Here is a 20,283-nt window from a genome sequence, read left to right as displayed (position 1 = left end):
GTCCAAATTAAGAATTCAGAATCAGACCTGGGTATAGAGGTGTAACATTTTAAAGCACACCAAACAGTGTGTGTGTGCCTCTCCCTGTGTGTTACTTTGCCACACAGATCCTCAGCTCTGTGAATAAAAGATTATCTGAATTATTCCCATATTATAATTTCATAATCTGTACCTCTTAATTTTTATTCGCCTTAGTGTAGATGTTGTTAGACACTATTTTTCTGAAATTTCCCTCCCCATGGTGACTAAGCTCTTAAGAATTTTTAAATTCTACTTTCTTATAATTTTTGCAACTGCCTTACCATTACAGTATTTCCAACATCTTTCTAATATACCCAAGATGCTTATATTTCTCTTGGTAGATACACACATGTGCATGTGTACATGCATGCACACACACAAACACACGCACTGTGTACATTCTAATGATTTTATAGGCTGCCCCAAATTTTCTGATATTATTAATATATACTTGGTTGAGAAAAAGTTTAATACAGAGCACCCTAGCTTTTAAATTCTTTGTGAAACAGGGGCGCCTGGGTGGCTCAGTGGGTTAAAGCCTCTGCCTTCGGCTCAGGTCATGATCCCAGGGTCCTGGGATCAAGCCCCGCGTCGGGCTCACTGCTCTGCGGGGAGCCTGCTTCCTCCTCTCTCTCACTCTCTGCCTGCCTCTCTGCCTACTTGTGATCTCTGTCTGTCAAATAAATAAATAAAATCTTTTTAAAAATAAATAAATAAATAAATTCTTTGTGAAACAGTGAAAAAGCCAACATAAAAACTATTCCAATCCCGACTACCACACTCATGCTGCATTTCATTTCTCGCCTTACATATTTTACCTAATTATGTACTAAGAATTTTAACTTCATTGATTTCAGACACATGTGCAATATACAATGTTATAATGCATGTTCACAATAAACTGGTGAAATTTACAAGGTCATGTTTACACTCCTAACTTTCTGTTCCGAATTTTAAATCGGTTCATTCTTCCTAGTCTGTGCTCTATGACTGCCACCCTGTGGAATAGCGAGTGAACTATCTCTGAAATTCCAAATGACAAATCCATAGAGATGATTGCTACCCTCATTCCTCTGATGTTTTCTACTTCTTTAAATTTACTGTTTTCGTTTAGCTGTAATTTGGGAGAAAGAGAAAAAAATAAAGCAATTCCTTGAAATAGACACAATGCAAAAATTAAGGTAAATTACATTGTCAAGGATGTATATTTTTAGAGTTCTTTTATTTTTAGTAAAAAAATAGGATATATAAAAAAAAATAAAATGACCCATAAAAAACTCAAAATCCCTAATGTGTAGTCACACAAGATACATTTTTTTAAAATATATTTACTTATTTTAAAGAGAGAGAGAGAGAGAACGGGTGTGCACAAGTAGGGGAGCAGCAGGTAGACGGAGGGGGAGAAGCAGACTCCCCGCTGAGCAGGGAGCCCAATGCAGAGCTCCATCCCAGGACAACCTGAGCCAAAGGCAGATGCCTAACCTTCCGAGCCACCCAGGAGCCCCTAAATATTTCATCTAAAGTCTCAATTAAGCAAATTACTTACTCTGAACCATGCCTTCATCAAAGCAGTCAACTTTTGTGGAGGGAAAATTTCTTTATTCGTGTGCAGTAGTGCATTTGTAATCCCAATATAGGATTCACATAACAAATGAATGCCAGAAATTTTGTAAATAAAATATTTCTAGAAAATGTGTTAAATATTCCTTCACTAATCTGGAGGACTTTTTAGTTAATTTAAGCTCATGTTTTTTAAAAATGGCCTCTTCAGGGTCATATATGAGACATACACAGTTTTAGACGGACTTAAAAATATTTTTCATCATGCTAGAAATTGGGTCTTTAGTAGAAACTTTTAATTTACAGCAAAGTTGGTTATTTAAAATAGATTATTAATTTGTTTCTTACAATATACCACCATTTTATAACTTTATCCTACAATTCTGGACTTCTGCTAATCTGTTTTGTTTTGTTCTGTTTGTTGAAGACTAAAATAGTTGTCTTCAATTAAGATTTTTCCAAAGCCACAGGGTCAACCTATTTTAAAAAGCCATAGGAATTTCTTGTTTCCCAGCAGAACCCAGTTACTGGAAACTGTCACCTCAACAATTATCAGTTACCCAGAGTTCAAGTTTAATTTACAATAGGCAAATCTCCAAGGAATAATGGAAATGAGACTATAAAGAAAAGAAGCCAATAAACCTAAAATAAAAACTTCAGCTATCGAAACATGTTAGAAAAATGATGTCAAAAATGGGTTTTATTAATTTACTGTGTGTACTAAAATTTTTGGCCTTCAGCCTATAAAAATACTAGATTGGATTGAATATTTTAGGAGAAAATTCTACAGCGGTTACCATAATTCACAGGAGTAACAGAATCCGGAGCGTTAGAATAACCCACATCCCTAGTTTCCTAGTACTATGAAATAAATAAAAGTGTCCACGTTCACCTTTCACACTAAGTTTACTTTATAAAGCCCAATGATCTGAAAGGTATTTGCAGTCTGCAAAGTTTTGATGGCTTAGTTTAATCTGTCTTAACCTCTTAACGCTGCAAGAAGCATGTCCCTTAGTGGAACAGTCCTGCTGTCTGACTACAATGAAGGCTCCTGGGTGGGCAAATGATGATTGGCACAGCCCCACAAGGCTGCCCGGGAGACAGAGACAGATGACAGGCTAGACGCATTCCACGTGAGCTTAGAAAATCTGGTCTGGAGATCATTTAAATTCTTGACTTTGCCACTTAGTAGCTGTATGACTTTTAACAAGCTATTTAACTTCCCAAGTTTTGGTTTTCTTAATTCCAAAATGGGGATGATGATGATGGTGGTGGTGGTGGTGGTGGTGGTCATAAAAATATTTTTATCATATGATCATCCCCATTGTAAATGAAATGATACATATAAAGCTTTTATGTTACATGGAAAATTATAAGTTCAATCACTATTTACCATGGTAATGAGGATGAGGAGGAAGAGGACTACAAATTCTACCGTCAAATTATCAGATTTCTACGGGGTTACATTTTCCATGAGTGAGACACTAGCCTACTATGCCTCAAATAGAACTCAAAATAACTCGAAATGACACCTTTCTAAGAAGAACAAATTTGGCTTGCTTTATTACATTTAGCGATGACCTATAGAAAAGGGGCCAATATAGTCTAAATTCCATTGTGTCCATGAGATACATTTACATGAAATTTCCTAGGGTCTGAAAAAAGGAAGAATTTAATCAAGGACTACTGAATTTGTACAGGCAAATAACACCAAATCACTTTATAAAGGAAAACGAAATGCAGTAGTCACATAGGTTTTGCATACGTGATCTTATTAAACAGAACTGAGCGGCTCTTTCTCTCTGGTGTCCTACGGTTTGGGTGGATAACAACATTGATACATGCCTTGGAATTATGTCAGTTTTTAAAACTTATCAATACCAATTAATATATAATTAACTCACAGTGTCATATAATCTGCAGACGTTTATAGTTCCTGATTAAGGAGGAATAAGCTATGGGCACACTGTATTTCCAAGCAATTTGTAGCTCTGCCAAGACCATCATCAGCCAGGAGGTCAGAAAAGAAGCAATATATGGATTTATTTCAGATATTCTTGGGTAACGCCAAATACTTCACTGGCACGAGTAATGAGAGCAGTTGTGAAAAACTACGTGTTGGACGGATTAGAGTAAACGGAAAGATGCCATCAATGCAACCATTTCTTACGTAAATGTAAACCCTCCTTCCTCATAAGATGATGTATATAAGAATAGAACATCAATTCTACTCCATATTCCAAGCAGAAGGAAATAAATATTGTTTTAAATGATTATCTTTTAAAAGAAGAACAGAGCTATTACATTTTTCTTATTTATGCATTTCTTGTAGTTGGCCCCCTCAGGAGCTTCTTTACTGCGTATTTACCGATACATCTAACCCATCAGTCAATATTTAGCAACAACGGGCAGCAAGCACTGCCCTAGCCCCAAAGGATTCGAAGGTCCCTTTACAGATCGACATAACACCCACTTCATAGAGCTTCAAGCCCATCTCATCATCTCATAACGTAAGCGTGAGTCACTAGAACTGTCACCAGTAAGCGTAACACACCGACATAATCCCAAGTGTATTTGTGTTACGCACCCACACGTAACACGTGACAAACATGTTTGGTTCTTTGTGACCATGTATACAAACCGACTTGACCATTGCATTTTGCTTTTCTTTTTAAAGTCGTTTTGTGTTACTAGAACAAATTCCTTCATGGAGGGAAGTTCAAGGCTAGTGAACAAATAATTAAAATAACTGAAAAGGGGAATCAAGCTGGAAAACTTTTGGTAACTGTTGAACGTGGCAAAATACTTAAAAGCAAACTTTTTTAGAGCAGTGCATTTGTTAAATGGTATTACATATTTTACAAATCTGAACGCCACATATATTCAAACATTGCTTCCAAAGGTTTCATTCTTGCCTGGGAGGAGCCAGTTAGGGACAAGACAGAAGGCAACAAATTACTTTCCTTACCACCTTTTGAAAAATTAATTGACTATGTTCACTGTTACTATATAAAACATAGGCATATTACTTCATTTTTAACTTGCTTTAGATATTTGTTGGCTACAGATTACTTCTTTCTACCATGGGTCTGACAGAAAAATAGGAAAGACATCCCTAATCACTTTCTAAATAATTTTTAAAAAGTAACAATGCATCTCTTGTCAGCCTCTTACAATTTTATCTATGCATTCTTTATTTTGAAATCAGTCTGTCATTTGCTCCTCTTATTCAATTTACTCATTATTTTGAAACTTTGGTTCTATAAATTCTTGATGCTTTTGCATTTCTTGATTACTTCTGAGAATTAAGCTAAGAATCTGAGGACGGTTTTCTACCGGACTAGATGATCTTCAGTGTGTATGGCTAACTGATCTTTCTGCTATTCTACAGAAAATCAAGTATTTTTAATTTCGCTGGGCCTGGGAGTTATCTTTCAACTCTGTGTCTGGTTTCACTTTCCTTTACTCATTTGTTTGGACTTTATGATAGAGTTCATTTTAGTTTTGGCACCATTTTTAAGGAAGTGTCATACACATGGGTGAACCCTAAGGAACAGCATTGCTGCAGGTAAAGATTATAAAGTGAACGCATTTTAATATGGAACAGCTGTGTGAGGAGATTAACACGAACTCCGTTTTAAAGCTGTACCTATCTATAATCAGGTAGATTAATTCCCAAGAGTAATGCATTTCGAAAGAACCCAAACATTTTGTCCTAATTCTCTAACCTTTTGGCCTCATTAAATTGTGCTGTTTATCTGCAGCCTCATTCATCAGCTCTCTGGATGGACGTACCTCAGCACACCTACCTGGGCTGCTCTGAGTGATTTCTAATGTCATCGGGATGACAAATGAATGTAAATGAAGCATTTAGCAGCAACGCTGATGCCAAGCAAGAGGCTTGGGGGAAAAGGCAGAATTCAAAGAGCAGTTTCCAGATTTTTCTTTTAAGGCTCATCCAACTTTCGTTATGACTTGGTAATTTTGCTACTTTGAGAGTCACAAATGAACTTTGTTGTTGAAGAATAGGTTTTAACATAAAGCTCTAATCACATGCAGAACTTTTAGGAGTCTTTAAAGTTTTAATTTTATTCAACCTATCAGATTTTTACATGCCGGCCATTTGAAAGATAAGGCGGCTGGTGAAAATCTGAGTTGATCAAGTTGTTATGTAACAAATACTAATTTTCCAAGTAGGGGACTGGTCTGTCATACGTGGTTCTAGATAGTTTTACTGTAAACATCTTTGCGGCAAGCAATTTCACTCCAAACATCTGACTGCATAAGTGTTGGCTTTAAGACAATTTTGCTATAGAAGATAAAATCACAAAAAATTAAATAGCATCATTTATTCACAAAGATTTTAAAAGACTTTTCTTGTGAGATACAAAATACTTGAATACATTCAAAATGTATATTGCAGATTCAGAGCAATGCTACAAAACTCACTGCTTTTATTCTGTGGGTTATACCTAAGCACTAGTCTTTAAAGTCTTTCAGTCTTACTGTTAATATTTTTCTGTGATTTTTCTGGCTAGTTCATTTGTCTCATCCTTCGGCATCATGCCTTTTTTTTTTTTTTTCTTTTTTTGCTAAGATCTCTTCCTTCACCTTGTGACAGGTAATAGTCTCCAAAAACTAGGATGCCTATCTGTCACTAAGCTTTGAATTTTTTTTTTTTTTTTTCGTATTGTGAAAGTATTCTCCACAGTTGTTTTTTCCTTGCATACTGGTACATGTCCAGTGCTAGACATTCTAAAGTTCTATAAGAAATGTGTATATACCAGTTTGAGGGCTAACATTTCTGCCATACAGAAATGGGAATACAATCCATAAATGCAGCACGCACAATAGAGAAAAGAAATCAAACTGTCAAACCAGTTTGAGAAACCAAATTGTCAAACTGATCTGTAAATTTTTTAATTTTTATTTTATTTTATTTTACAGCAAGATTGCCTTATGGCCATTTAGTTATAAGGTGAAAATGTTTGCAATGAAAATGCTTGTGGCAAAGATGTCTACGGGAAAAATGCTTATGGCAAAACTACTGAACATTCTGTGTCATACACAACCTTATGTGACAAAGATCGTCAATTATCAGTATCTGTGGGCTTCAATGTTCTCACAAGGTGTGGGACGGTGGAATTCTGAATTTAGAAAGGGGTCTTCAAGTTCATCCAAAACCATCTGAATTCATATTTGAAGACAGTGAAAAAATTTCTTTTATACACACACACACACACACACACACACATGTATGTGTAAAATTATATACATATAAGAAACTTATATACATAGTAAGAAATTTTTATATAAGACATTTTTTCATGGTCTTCAATTATATGCAGAGAGCATACATGCTATCTTCAGTATGTACATATACCTACACACTATATGCACATATAGGCCTTTCACATAAACAATTAACTATGTAAATGGTATCTTGACAAAATACAGATCTGCTCAAAGGTCTGACTTAAAAGTTGTCATCTGCTATCCTCTATCTTCACTGTTAGTGGATATAGAATTTGAAAATACCAAGAGATGAAATTTTTGCTTAACAAAGTTTTCCCACATTAGGAAATATGGTAAGCCAATGAGCAAAACAGAAGAGAGCAAAAGACATGGGAGACAGCAATGTTCCCATCAACAGAATTCCTGTTTGCTCAAATCAGAAATCTATGATCTATATCTCTTTGTCCCTCCTTTTTCAAGGATCTCTATCAGTTATCATTTCTCGATTTTGCATCTATAAGCTTTCCCCGTGTGGGTATCCCTTTACTAATCCATAACATAGACTAATGAATTAGCTCTTCCATTCTTAAAAATACATATGTGTGTATATACATCCATACCTGCATATCTAAACAACCTGACCCAGAGTTGATGATCTTACTCCCCCCCCAATATTTCTTAGCAAATTTGCAAGGATTTTGGAGAAAATAAGTACTTTATATCCAGATTTCTATTTCCTCACCTCTCCCTTACTTCTCAACCACCTGTGGCTTTTAATCTACACCTTTATATAAGAAACCGCATGCCAAAGTCACACACACGGTCTCTTGTTCGCGGAGATACAATGGCCAGAGAGGATGCCTGTTTAAAACAGAGAGAAAATGTGCGTGGCTCCACCTGTGCATGTAGGTCAGCATGTACGTGTGAGTGTGTGCTCATCACAGAACTTTCTACAGCCACTGAAAGCAGAATCACAGAACCAATAAAGCATGTAATTCCAAGAACATCTTCATTTTTATGTCAGGTAAAAATAGCATTCAATTGCAGAAACTAAGTGCAATTCATTTCCAAAGTTGCTTTGGCTTTAATAATGCTGTGTGGCCCTAAAGTGTCCATAAAGCACAGGAGTCACTACGCGAGCAGACAAACAGCAGGATCCCTAAGACTAGATTCATCAGTTTTGCAGAAGTGATTGTGATAGGATTCATTTATTATGTGGTTTAGGATGTCAAAAAATGCTTTGTTTAAAAACTTGAGTTTCTGTAAAAGGTGAAGGGGATGAGAAGCAGTGTTTCAAGACATTAATATGGGAGGGGAGAGCCTGGGACATCCTCCAAGGGGCAATCACTGCCCTGAATTTTGAAAAATGGTATCTTAGATTAATGCACCCACATCTTCCCATGACCATGAACTCTGATAATGTTTTTTTAAAGATTTTACTTATTTATTTAACAGAGAGAGCACAAGTAGGCAGAGCAGCAGGCAGAGAGAAGGATCCCTGCTGAGCAGAGAGCCCGATGCTGGGCTCAATCTCAGGACCCTGAGATCATGACCTGAGCCGAAGGCAGAGACTTAACCTACTGAGCCACCCAGTCACCCCTCTGATAATTTCTTAGAAAGAATTATTCCTAACATCAAGTTATCATTTCTAAGTATTCAGTCAATGGTTAAATTTATTAACTTTTTCAAAATAAATAGTGTTTCCATACAATTAAAATCAGCAGGTATTTAGGAAAAAACAAAAAAACGAAAACCCTCAACCAATGCAGTAAACTTATGTCATGATATAACCACAGCATATACAGTATCCAAAGAGCTCCGTGTTAAAAAGATTTGTGATTAATTTGAAGTTATATATGTGTATATGGTTTTAATTCTTCAATCATATTCCAATCACATATAGGCTAAAAAGCATCTGAGTATTTCAAAGTGTTCCAAAAATTTTCATCAATACTGTCCCAAATTATTCACAGCACTGTGTCTGCAAAACTATCTAAATATATTAATTCACCTTTTTCCTCTCGCATTTTAGTTTTTGAAATGCATATAAAACAGTCCACTAGAGCTCATAATGAACCACACCTTTCTAAATGGTGAAAAGTTCAATTAAAAGCAAAGTAAATTTGGCATTTTATTCAGAAGAGACTTCTGGATAAATATGTGATTTCTTCTGGAATTTGTTAAACACAAAAAAATAATTTATATCATCTTTTTTTTTTTAAACGGAGCCTTAACATTGTAAAAAAACCAAGTTGAGAATCATTCTCTTATCACATGCAAAGAGTCAGTAAGAAAGATGAAATAAGCTGATGTTAGGATTGCTAGAGAAATAGTCACAGTTGATATTCTCCACAATATCAGCAGTTTTCACTACATGGAAGGACATTCAAAACAGGTCTCCCTACAATGCTTTCCTCTGCAGTTAAACAATCAATGAAAAAAATACATTCCAACCTCAAAACACTTGTCTTCAGATTCTTCATTGCATACTGACATAGAACACTTTTTACACACCATACAAATAATCTGTCTAAGATATTTTCTTGAAACTGTACAACTGAATGAAGGTCATCTCATTTAAAATAGTGTTGGGAGACCAGAAGGGGAAGGGGGAGCTGTCATCACCACCACCCCCTCATCAGCCACAGACCCCCAAAAAAGAGGTACTTTGCATTTGCAACAGAAGATGCCTACTTAACTACTTCAGCAGGAGAGTTTCTCCTTGCCCAGCAACAAGCTCAGCCAATAACAAAATACCTCAACTCAGCCAATGAGAAACCATCACCACCCTGACCTCTGACTTTCTTCCAATGGACTTTTGCTCAAAGCGGCTTTTCACTGACTCCACCCCCACCCCCCATAGAGTAGTGTTCCTTTTCTTTGATATGGGCACAGGCCTATGACCTGCCACGATTCACCATCCTGTGATCAAATTTTTCTGCTATTCCTGAATAAACCCATTTTGCTGGTAAGAGAACTGGCTGTTTTACTTCTAAGGTAGACAAAAATAGAAAGGTTTTCAAATAAGGATATAGTTTTTGCTGTTATAAATTGATTTATTAGTAAATCAACAGAACAATGTTAAGATAATTTTTAGGCATCTGTAGGAAGTTTAAGTATTATTATAATCTTTAATAATTAAATAATCATAAATTTATCCTAGAAAAGCTCAAACTATTTCTATTTTTCTGTTCTCTTCTGTTTATTCTCTTCCTATAATAGTTTCTTATATAGAATTTATATATAAAAATCAAATAGGATTTTATAGGTCCAAATTATTTTATTAATAATTAGATGTAAGGTCATTATGAATCACATAAAAACATAATTCTTAATCATTCTGTAATTTAGCCAATGGTTTATAATCTATGATCTGTATGACTTCATAATTGGCACACTAATATCCCTTCTTACTACCCCTGCTTGATGGTCTCTTTAAAAACCACATACATTGACATTAAGATTAAAATACTATAAAATTGGGTTGGCGGGATAGCTTAGTTGCTTAGGTTAAGCATCTGCCTTTGGCTCAAGTCATGATCCCAGGGTCCCGGGATCGAACCCCGTGTCAGGCTCCCTGCTCAGCAGAGGACACTGCTTCTCCCTCGCCCTCTGCCTACCACTCTTGCCTATTCTCTCACTGTCCAATAAATAAATAAATAGAATCTTAAAAAAATAAAATACTAGAAAATTGTACTCACTTTTTTGTCTTTGTTGTATTTGGCAAATATCTCCTGGGCTCTCTCTTCTCCTCCATCCGTGAACAACATGATAATCTTATTGCAGTTGGCTCTGGAAACATTATACTGTAAAGAAAACAAAAGAATGGATATCATCCACAATAAAAGGTAAGGAATATAAAACAATACATAATGAACATGAATAAGTTGCAGGTAGTGGGTAACAGATCTGCTCAGTAAGGATATACTAAAGAACCATTTCTGAGATCAGAACAGGCCCATTCCTCGAAGGCCTCCTCCCCTCCTCCCATCATCCATAGGTCTCACTTCTTTTTTGTCTATGCTCAAATTTCACCTATCAGTGAGGACTTGACTGTTTTAAAGGGCCATGTCTCTCCCAGATTGTATTTTCCCTCATAGCATTTACATGCTTTTATGTACACAGTATCTATTTTGTTTGTTTATTGCTAGCTTCCCCTGATTAAATCTAAGTGCTATAAGGACATGAAGGTTTGTTTGTTTGTTTAAGATTTTATTTATTTACTTGACAGACAGAGATCACAAGTAGGCAGAGAGAGAAGAGGAAGCAGGCTCCCCGCGGAGCAGAGAGCCCAATGTGGGGCTCGATCCCAGGACCCTGGGATCATGACTTGAGCTGAAGGCAGAGGTTTAACCCACTGAGCTACCTAGGCTCTCCGAAGGTTTGTTTTTTGATCAAGAACCTAGTACAGAATAATTTCTCCATGGTTGATTAATAAATAGATTTAAATTAATGGTTATTATGTCAATTTTATGCCCTTATAATTTGTACCAGAAACAGTGTGAACGAAAAATGTGCATGCCCTCCCACATTTATTTTCAACCCATTTGCAAACATTTCTGCTCCCTTTCATTCTTCCTCATCCTACTTTATTCACTTAACCTGTCCAAAATTATAAACTCGTAGTTGATCCCTAACACCCAACGCTCTTACATCTTTGCAAACGCCAATACCTAATCCCAGAATATCCTGCTATATCTTCTCTCAATCCACACACATAGTCTAACTCTAAAAGACTCAATTCCAGTGGCAAATCCTATTGTAACCTTTAAGGTCTCCAAAGAGTCAGACATAGGAGAACAATGGATTAGCACCAAGGGGCCATGAAAATGAACAACTAATTTAGAAAGGTAGACTTGGAAGTTCTGAAATTAGTCTCAAACTTCTACTGTGGTGGAATGTGTTCGCAAAAACTGTTCAGAATAAAAGATTACGTTAATTTATGAATGCTCAACTTCTTTGAGAATGTCAAGGCTCCAGCTCAGTACTATTCACTGGAGGTGTAATGCAAGTCAAATTTGCAATTTTAACTTTCTTTTCTTTTTTTTTTTTTTTAATTTTAAAAGATTTTATTTATTTATTTATTTGACAGAGATCACAAGTAGGCAGAGAGGCAGGCAGAGGGAGAGGAGGAAGCAGGCTCCCTGATAAGCAGAGAACCCGATGCGGGGCTCGATCCCAGGACCCTGAGATCATGACCTGAGCTGAAGGCAGAGGTTTAACACACTGAGCCACCCAGGCGCCCCTAATTTTAACTTTCTAATAGCCACATTAATCAAAGTATGAAGAAATCTCTGAAATTAATTTTACTAACATATTTTATTTAACCCAGTCATCCAATATGTTGTCAATTCAACATGAAATCCATATCAATATTATTGAGATAATATGCATTTTTTCTTTCATAATAGCTCTTCAAATTCTGGTGTATATTTTACATTTACAACACATTTTTCAATTCAGACAAGGCATAATTTTAAGCCTCAATAAGCCACATGGGATTGTGGTTACCATACTGGAAATCACCAGCCTTGCCTTTAAATGAGAAGTATTTTTGAAAAAAATGTTAATCCTTAAGCAGTGTTTAGGCTTATTGAAAGACTATACCCTATCTTACTTTTCAAAGAAGATAAATCCCATTTCCCATTGTAAAAATCAGTCAAGACAACTCTAGTGATGAAAATATCTTGTTTCATATAATCTCACCCCATTGATTAGGCCATTAGAACATTGGCAGTTAAAGCTGTTAACCAAGTATTGTGAAAACCCAAGTACTAAATATTACAATTTGTCACATTCAAGCATAGTTCTCATCTGTGAAGAAAGCCATCTGAAAATTTGACTATAAAAAAGTTACCTATTTTATCATCAAAATACCTCTGTGAACGACACTGAAATTCCTTAACTAAAATTAATTTCTTTGATGATTTCTTTTTATCTGCCTACATAATATGTACCTAAAGGGCTGTTACAGAAAAGTGATTAAGAATTTTATGGGCGCCTGGGTGGCTCAGTGGGTTAAGCCCCTGCCTTCGGCTCAGGTCATGATCTCAGGGTCCTGGGATGGAGTCCCGCATCGGGCTCTCTGCTTCCCTCTCTCTCTCTCTCTGCCTGCCTCTCCATCTACTTGTGATTTCTCTCTGTCAAATAAATAAATAAAATCTTTAAAAAAAAAAAGAATTTTACATAAGGACTTGGTTTCATTTTTGGAAGTAGTGGGGGCAACAGTATTAATGAACACAAGTACCAGTTAAGTAAGCACAATGGCTCTTGCTGATCAGTCATGTAATTAAAATAATAATATTTCCCGAGAGAGAGAGAGATGTTAGGACATACACAAAAGGGGAAATAAAGAAATGTTTCGTTTTTAATACGATCTTTCCCAGGAGTAGCCTCCTTAGTAGATGCGTGATAGGCGAAGTCAGCAACTAGTCAGAGGATTTGCAGTTTTCTAAAGAATCACACAATCCTAACAATTATGTTATGGTTTGTAACAAATTGAGTAAAGGAAAGAACTTGGCTATTTCAATAAAATGACTAGTAGAGTTGGTAATTTACTTTAATACGTGATTTCATAACAAATTGTGTTAAGTGTATCCCTGTGTTTCCCTGTATCACCGTGCGGACATGACACAGCACACCAGCTATCACTTACGGACTTCATAAAATTTTTTTTGAAAAATGCCTTTTGATTTGTAATATTTTATGAAGTGCCATCTGAGGACTAACTCAAATCTCAGTTCAAGGTGTACTGTGGGATAAGTGATACATTTAATCCTATTTGATACTTGCTTCAGGGATCTTAATGATAAACCTTACAAGGACAAACAAAAACCAGAGAATAACATTGTGGGACAAGAAGACTGCAAGTATTGGAAATAGGTAAGAAAATCTGCTTCAACTTTGAATAAGACTAGTAATAACATCTGGGGAAATTATTTTTAAGTTTTTATTTATTTATGTATTTATTTGAGAGAGAGAGGGAGAAAGAGAGAGAGTACGTGTGAGCAGGGGAAAGAGCAGAGGGAGAGGGACAAGCAGTCTCTGCGCTGAGCACACTGCCCATGCCTGGGCTCAATTCTATGAGTCTAGAATCATGAGTCAACTGCTTAACCTACTGAGCCACCCAGGCCCCTGGGAATTATTTGAAAATGACCAACAGGGGCCCGTAGGTGGCTCAGTGAGTTAAACCTTTGCCTTCGGCTCAGGTCATGGTCTCAGGGATCACGCCCGCATCAGGCTCTCTGCTCGGCCCGGAGCCTGCTTCCCCCTCTCTCTGTGCCTGCTGCTCTGCCTGCTTGTGATCTCTCTCTGTGTCAAATAAATAAATAAAATCTTTACTACAAATAAAATAAAGAATAGCAATACACAAGGGATATGTGGAAAGCAGAACATCTGAGACTTATTTCAGGAATAACTGAGAACATATTAAAAATCATTTACAACTGGCAGTAGAGGCACTGTGAGAGGCCAAGTGGAGTTAAATCATATTTAATCCCCAACTAGGAGTGAATCTGGGAGTTACTGTGGCCTCTCTAATGAGACAGCCTTGGAAACAGTACAGGAGGCTTGAGACCCCTTATCATTTCACAACTGAAACCTGAATACGAGGGAATGGAGTGACACAATTAACAATACTAAGAAGGGTCATCAAAATGCCACAATCTAGAAAAACCTGATTGGCTCAAAAGAAAAAAGAACTTCTATGAAAAAGCCCACAAAATGCTATTTCTTTACTGCAGAAAGAATACATTGTCATCGAAGAGTTCATTACATCTGAATCTCCGAGTTCTGAGTTTTCATCCTTCTAGTTAACGAACATACACCCTTTAATAAACTTACACATTTTACCAAAGAGAATTCCCGCTGGAAACTGCAACACTGAGCTGCTTAGCTTCCTGGTCTCCTTACTTGCTTATCTAACACTACCTAATAAATAATTATCACCTCAAAGTCCACATAACTGAAACTGAGCCTTTTCCACCCTCAGAGCCCCTCTCGAGAGTCCTGTGTCACCAGCCACCAAGGATTCGAGTCCAGAGAACCATCCCGCTAGTTACCATGTCACTCTCCTTAACCTTTCTTCACTTTGACTCCAACACCAGGACAGCTTAACTTAGAACACTCGTTAGACCATGCCATTCTCATATTATCAAGTTTTCATTTGCTCCTAAACACCTCATTAACTGATACCTCATGGCCTTTTTATTTCCCTCACTGCTCCTATATTGCTATGTCCCGGACTTGGGGAAGCACCTGCCACTTTCTCAATGTGCCTCGATGTCTCCTTTGTCTGTGCCTTTGTCTGTGTGGTTCTCTCTATCTGACATGATTTTCCCTCTCTCATCTACCTGCCTAAATTCTACTCACTCTTGTAAATCCTGTTTTCAAGAAAATGCCCACTTTCCTGACCTCCTTTGGGTAAGTCGAATCCCTCTTTGGTGCCACTCAAGTAAACAGACTCTGATTTTGCCCCATACCAGCACCAACACACTGTTCTAGGAATGATCATTAACCGTGCCATGCTGGATGTTCTTGCCACCAGACAGTCTGCTTTACCTCTGCTATTCCAGTACTGGTAAAATGACAGGAAACTGTGAGGCTTCCAATAAATATCAGCTGAATGAATGACTGGAGGAAGCAACCAGTCAGGTACCCTGAAAACTCTTTGAGAAGTTTACTCAGGGAACAGCAAAGTAGGATTCGTAGATAAGACCACCTGTAAGGGCTTATTCAGTGACTCAACAAATCGGGTATGAATTCCAAGTTGACCCTCTACTAGACATATGCTAGGCGTTAACTATAGTCATAATGATCAAGACACCAGTATCGAGCCAACAACCACAGTCACATGAGGTTTGCTATGCGCCAGGTTCTGTGGACAATCCTACCTACATCCCTCTGAGGAATGTGCCACGGTCTAAGGGAGGAAACCGAGGTGCAGAAAGTTTCGGTCCGCACTTTCGACCACCACAGTAATACTGCTTCACGAGAGATAAAAAGCTGAATGATAAGTCCTGCGTTGAAGAGTTCAAAACGAAACAGACGACAAAGCCATTTGAGAACGGGAGTCTGGAGTGTGAGATACACGCTGTAATACGGGGCAGACAGTAGGCGTGCTGGAGCGTGAGAGTCTGAACAGAGATATCAGTGGGTGATACGTCTGGAGGGCGGATCGTCACCGAGGAAGGAATTCCTGCTCTGTTATTTTATGTCCTCCTCACCTTCATGTCTGTCATTTGGACCTTTCTGTACATTAAGAAACAACTACAAGAACCAAGTAGATGTTTAAAATATTCGGGGTGTCTGGGTAGCTCAGTCAGTTAAGTGGCTGCCTTTGGCTCTGGTCATGATCCCAGGGTCCTGGGATCGAGCCCCTGTTGGGCTCCCTGCTCAGGGAAGAGCCTGCTTCTCCCACTCCCTCTCCCTGCTGCTCCCCCAACTTGTGCTCCCTATCTCTCTGTCAAATAAATAAAATCTTCAAAAATAAAAAAAATAATAATAAAACTAAAATATTTCCACCAGTCATTGGAGGATTTGAAAACGCCAGTCTCCAGATAAATATAGTAGCGATTGAGAAAACAAAATGAAACAATAGTCTACATATGTCAACTAAGTTGGAAGTGTTTATACAAAATGAAATAATGATCTTACAAATGTGCTTCTTAAGCAGTTTTAAAAGACGATGGAAGGGGACACCTGTGTGGCTCAGTTGGTTAAGCGGCTGCCTTCGGCTCAGGTCATGATCCCAGCATCCTGGGATGGAGTCCCACATCGGGCTCCTTGCTCGGCAGGGAACCTGCTTCTCCCTCTGCCTCTGCCTGCCACTCTGTCTGCCTGTGCTCACTCTCGCGCGCGCTCTATCTCTCTCTCTCTCTCTCTGACAAATAAATAAATAAAATCTTTAAAAAAAATGTTTAAAAGATGATGGAAGAAAAGATCTAAAAGAAAAAGAATGTCTGTATTTTGTATGTTTTTTTGAATTTTGGATTTAAAAATAAAAGTAGTTCAAAGATTTCTACTGCCTGGACACATCTGCTTTTAAATTAAATGAAAACCAGCACAGTTATGTAACTCATAGTGACTGATGGTAGTAAGTACCAGCATATTGAAATTCAGATGCCGTGACTCAGTAATAAGAGAGAAAAGGGGGGCAGTATGGTTACTTACATTAAGCAGCTGTTCAAAAGCAAAACTAAAGCCTTTCTTATAGTCAGTGATTCCTTTTGCTGTGATATTATTCACTGCGTCTTTCAGCACTTTCTTATTTCTCACATTGGCTTGGACAAGGTGCTGAAAACAGCTCACGTCCTGGGCATTGCTGTTAAACTGTGAAAGACAGAAAAGTAAATATATAAATGAACAAGAAAATCAATCACATTATTTTATTTGAATTTGTGGCCTCTACATCCCAGTCTTGTTGCATTGTTTCTCTCTCATAAAGTGAGTAAATGGAGAACAGAAGTTCACTAAGGATCAAACAGCAATTTTCACCTGAGCCCCCCACTCCTAGTGCAACCGTGAGCCGGTCACTCACCTTCCTGGAGCTTAGTTTCTCTGATTATAAATTTGGGACTTGAATTACATAAGGCCCCTTTCAGCTCTCAAATATTCTGAGCCTTTGGCAGGGGCATGGGGGGAAGGGGGAGAAGCCAACAAACAATGCCATGTATTCAGAATCCAGAAAAGATATGGTGATATGTGGCCGAGTTCAAGGAGAAACTAACCACTTGCTTGCCTTTCTTAAGGAGAAGCTGGGTGAAAAAGCCAGAAAGTCGATGACAGGAACCGAATTTTAGTAATCCTGAACTGTGATGGTACAGTCTTTCTACCAGGGTTAATCCGGGAAAGTAAGGTGAAAGAATCAGGAACAACAGGTGGCCTTTTAGAACTGCTCGCTCTAGAGCGTATACGCAGAAGGCAAGGGAATGACGGAGGCGAGGCCAAGGGCAAGCAGATCCTCGCAGACAGAGATGGTTGTGAATGATGAAGGCCTGAACAACCAGGAGGCTGCAGGAGGAGAGAACATCAAACCTGATGTGTGTCCCTGCGTGAACATTTAAGAGTCATCACCGACGTTAGTATCACCAACCCTATAAAAAGTATTCATGGAGTTCACTGGGTATTTCCAAAAAAAGCTAAGAACAATGAGCTCTGCAGGGAGATCCAGGGCACTGAGACGAGTGGAAACATCCCACCTTTTATTAGCTCTGCTATTTGTATGAGCCCTGTAGGCTCTCAGCGCCGAGTGTCACATCAGCAAAATGAGGATGATAATAAGACCATGCCTGCTAGGAGGTAGGCGGCTGCCCAGATGAAATCCTGGAGATTTTCTCAAAAATGTATCATTAAACGACTTTAATGGGTGGATCACAAACCGAAATGTAAATTTTACAACCGATCACATACTCTTATAAATATAACAAGTGTTCCTTTTTTCTCTGAAAATCAATGAAGCTTAATTATAAGGTGCACTGCACATTTCATCAATTCAGCAAGCAAATATTTACTGTCAGCCTGTTATAGGTCAAGAATTGTGGCAGGTGACAGTTCTGTGCCTTCAGGCATTAGGTAGATTATGCACAAACATACACACGCGTGTATGTAAGTGCATATATGGTGCCTACTATGTGTTGGGTTTACTCTACAAATATTAATCATTTCCACTTTGTAAATGCCCTACAAGGCACGTATTTATTACTATTCATGAAGAAATGTAGGCACTGAGGGGTTAAAGAACTTGCCCACAGTCCTAGGGCACATAGGACATAGAGTCAGGATCAGACTAGCACTGTGACATAAGGGTCTGGGATTTTAACTATTCCTGCAGAGCATCTTAACATATTACAGCACATTATGAGTAGTTCTCTAAAGCAACAGAGCTTTATTCCCCAAGAGACAAATCACAAGTGGATTCCAGTTTGGACCATGAGTAGTCAGGGGAAAATCTGCATAAGAAATGGCATTTCCTGTGATTCCAAAGAAATGTTTCATTGAAGACTATGGAGGAAGAACATTCCAGACAAACAGAACAACAAAAGGAAAGCCTTTTAGGGATGTATAAAGAAAGAGAGTTTAGCTCAGTCACACGTGAGTGAGGACAATGACATCAAATGTGTTTGGGAAGGGAGGCGGGCTAGTCGTGCAGGGTCCAATAGAAATGCTAAAAAACTGTGCTTTGAATTTCTGTCAAAAGGCAAGTCACAGAAAGATTTTAAGCCACATAGAAAATAATTTAATGTAAAAATTTAAGAGATCATGCAAGTTGCTATTTGGGAAATGGATTTAAGGTGAGCAAAATTCAAAGGAGAGAAAATAAATTAGAAGGCTATTATAGGGGGCGCCTGGGTGGCTCAGTGGGTTAAGCCGCTGCCTTCGGCTCAGGTCATGATCTCAGGGTCCTGGGATCGAGTCCCGAATCGGGCTCTCTGCTCAGCAGGGAGCCTGCTACCCTCTCTCTCTCTCTCTGCCTGCCTCTCCGACTACTTGTGATTTCTCTCTGTCAAATAAATAAATAAAATCTTAAAAAAAAATCGAGCTCAATATAATAAGTGGCTTTGGCATTTGTGGAGATGGTCAGACAAGAAGGGGCTGTACATTGATTTGGGAGGAAGAATCCACAGCGTGTGGTGGTAGACCGAGGATGCAGCTGAGTAACAGCCTAGTACCAGGAATGCCGTGCAGGTGTCTGATACGGGCGTCAGGATGGCCGGAGGACCAGAGCAGTGATGGGCTCGGGGGCTCTTGAGGAAGAGTCAGGAGAAGCACAGTGTTCAAGTGAGGGTGAGTTTTCAATACAAGTAAGACATGTAAATGGTGAAGTCAGGTAATCATAGTATTTGAAGTATGAGACTCAGGGTACACCTGGGTGGCTCAATAGGTTAAGGGTCTGCTTTGGCTCAGGTCATGATCTCAGGGTCCCAGGATAGAGCCTGAATCTGGTTCCCTGCTCAGTGGGATGTCTGTTTCACCCTCTCCCATCTCCCCCTGTCCTCCACTTGAGCGCACGCGTGCTCTCTCTCTCTCTCTCTCTCTGTGTGTGTGTGTGTCAAATACACAAGCAAAATCTTTAAAGTATGAGCCTCAAAAGCGGTCTTGGCTAAAGATTTAAAAAAAAGAAAAGTAGAAGGCTTCAATATAGAAATATGGTGTAAATCCATAGACATAAAAGGAAAATAGTCAAAGGAGTCCCTAAGTAAACTTAGCAGAAGTAAGGAGGCAGGAAGGAAATCAGGAGACTGGGCTGTTTGGAATGAGGAGAGAGAGAAAAAAGAAAGAAAAGTATCAGTGAGAAAGGTAGTGCCGTTCAGATACAAAGATGCAAAATTCAAAGTATCCATGGAAGTCAAACATGTTACACGGTCAGTGTCCGGGGAGCGGGGGCGGGGCAGAGCCCACTGGAATCCTGGACGCACATGGGAAGTGGTGGCCAGTGCCGTCTTCAAAGTGCCTTGGCTGGGAAACAAA

The 20,283-nt window shown here is 38.4% G+C and overlaps 1 protein-coding gene across 8 annotated transcripts in view; it reads right to left on the bottom strand.

Moving 5' to 3' along the window:
- CACNA2D1 (calcium voltage-gated channel auxiliary subunit alpha2delta 1) overlaps positions 1 to 20,283 on the bottom strand; it is a 509,819-nt gene that overhangs the window by 75,740 nt on the left and 413,796 nt on the right. For all 8 annotated transcript variants that reach the window (XM_082692507.1, XM_082692510.1, XM_082692508.1 and 5 more), the window contains exons 11-12: positions 16,987 to 17,145; positions 10,518 to 10,622 (exon numbers count right to left, since the gene is read on the bottom strand). In XM_082692507.1, coding sequence (XP_082548633.1) covers positions 10,518 to 10,622; positions 16,987 to 17,145 — 264 coding nt within the window. The remainder of the gene's footprint in view (positions 1 to 10,517; positions 10,623 to 16,986; positions 17,146 to 20,283) is intronic.

The sequence above is a fragment of the Mustela nivalis genome (genome assembly GCF_964662115.1).
Source record: "Mustela nivalis genome assembly, chromosome: 12".
Lineage (NCBI taxonomy): Eukaryota > Metazoa > Chordata > Mammalia > Carnivora > Mustelidae > Mustela > Mustela nivalis.
Note: the sequence above shows the minus strand (reverse complement) of the source record. Positions and strands in the feature narration are given on the sequence as shown.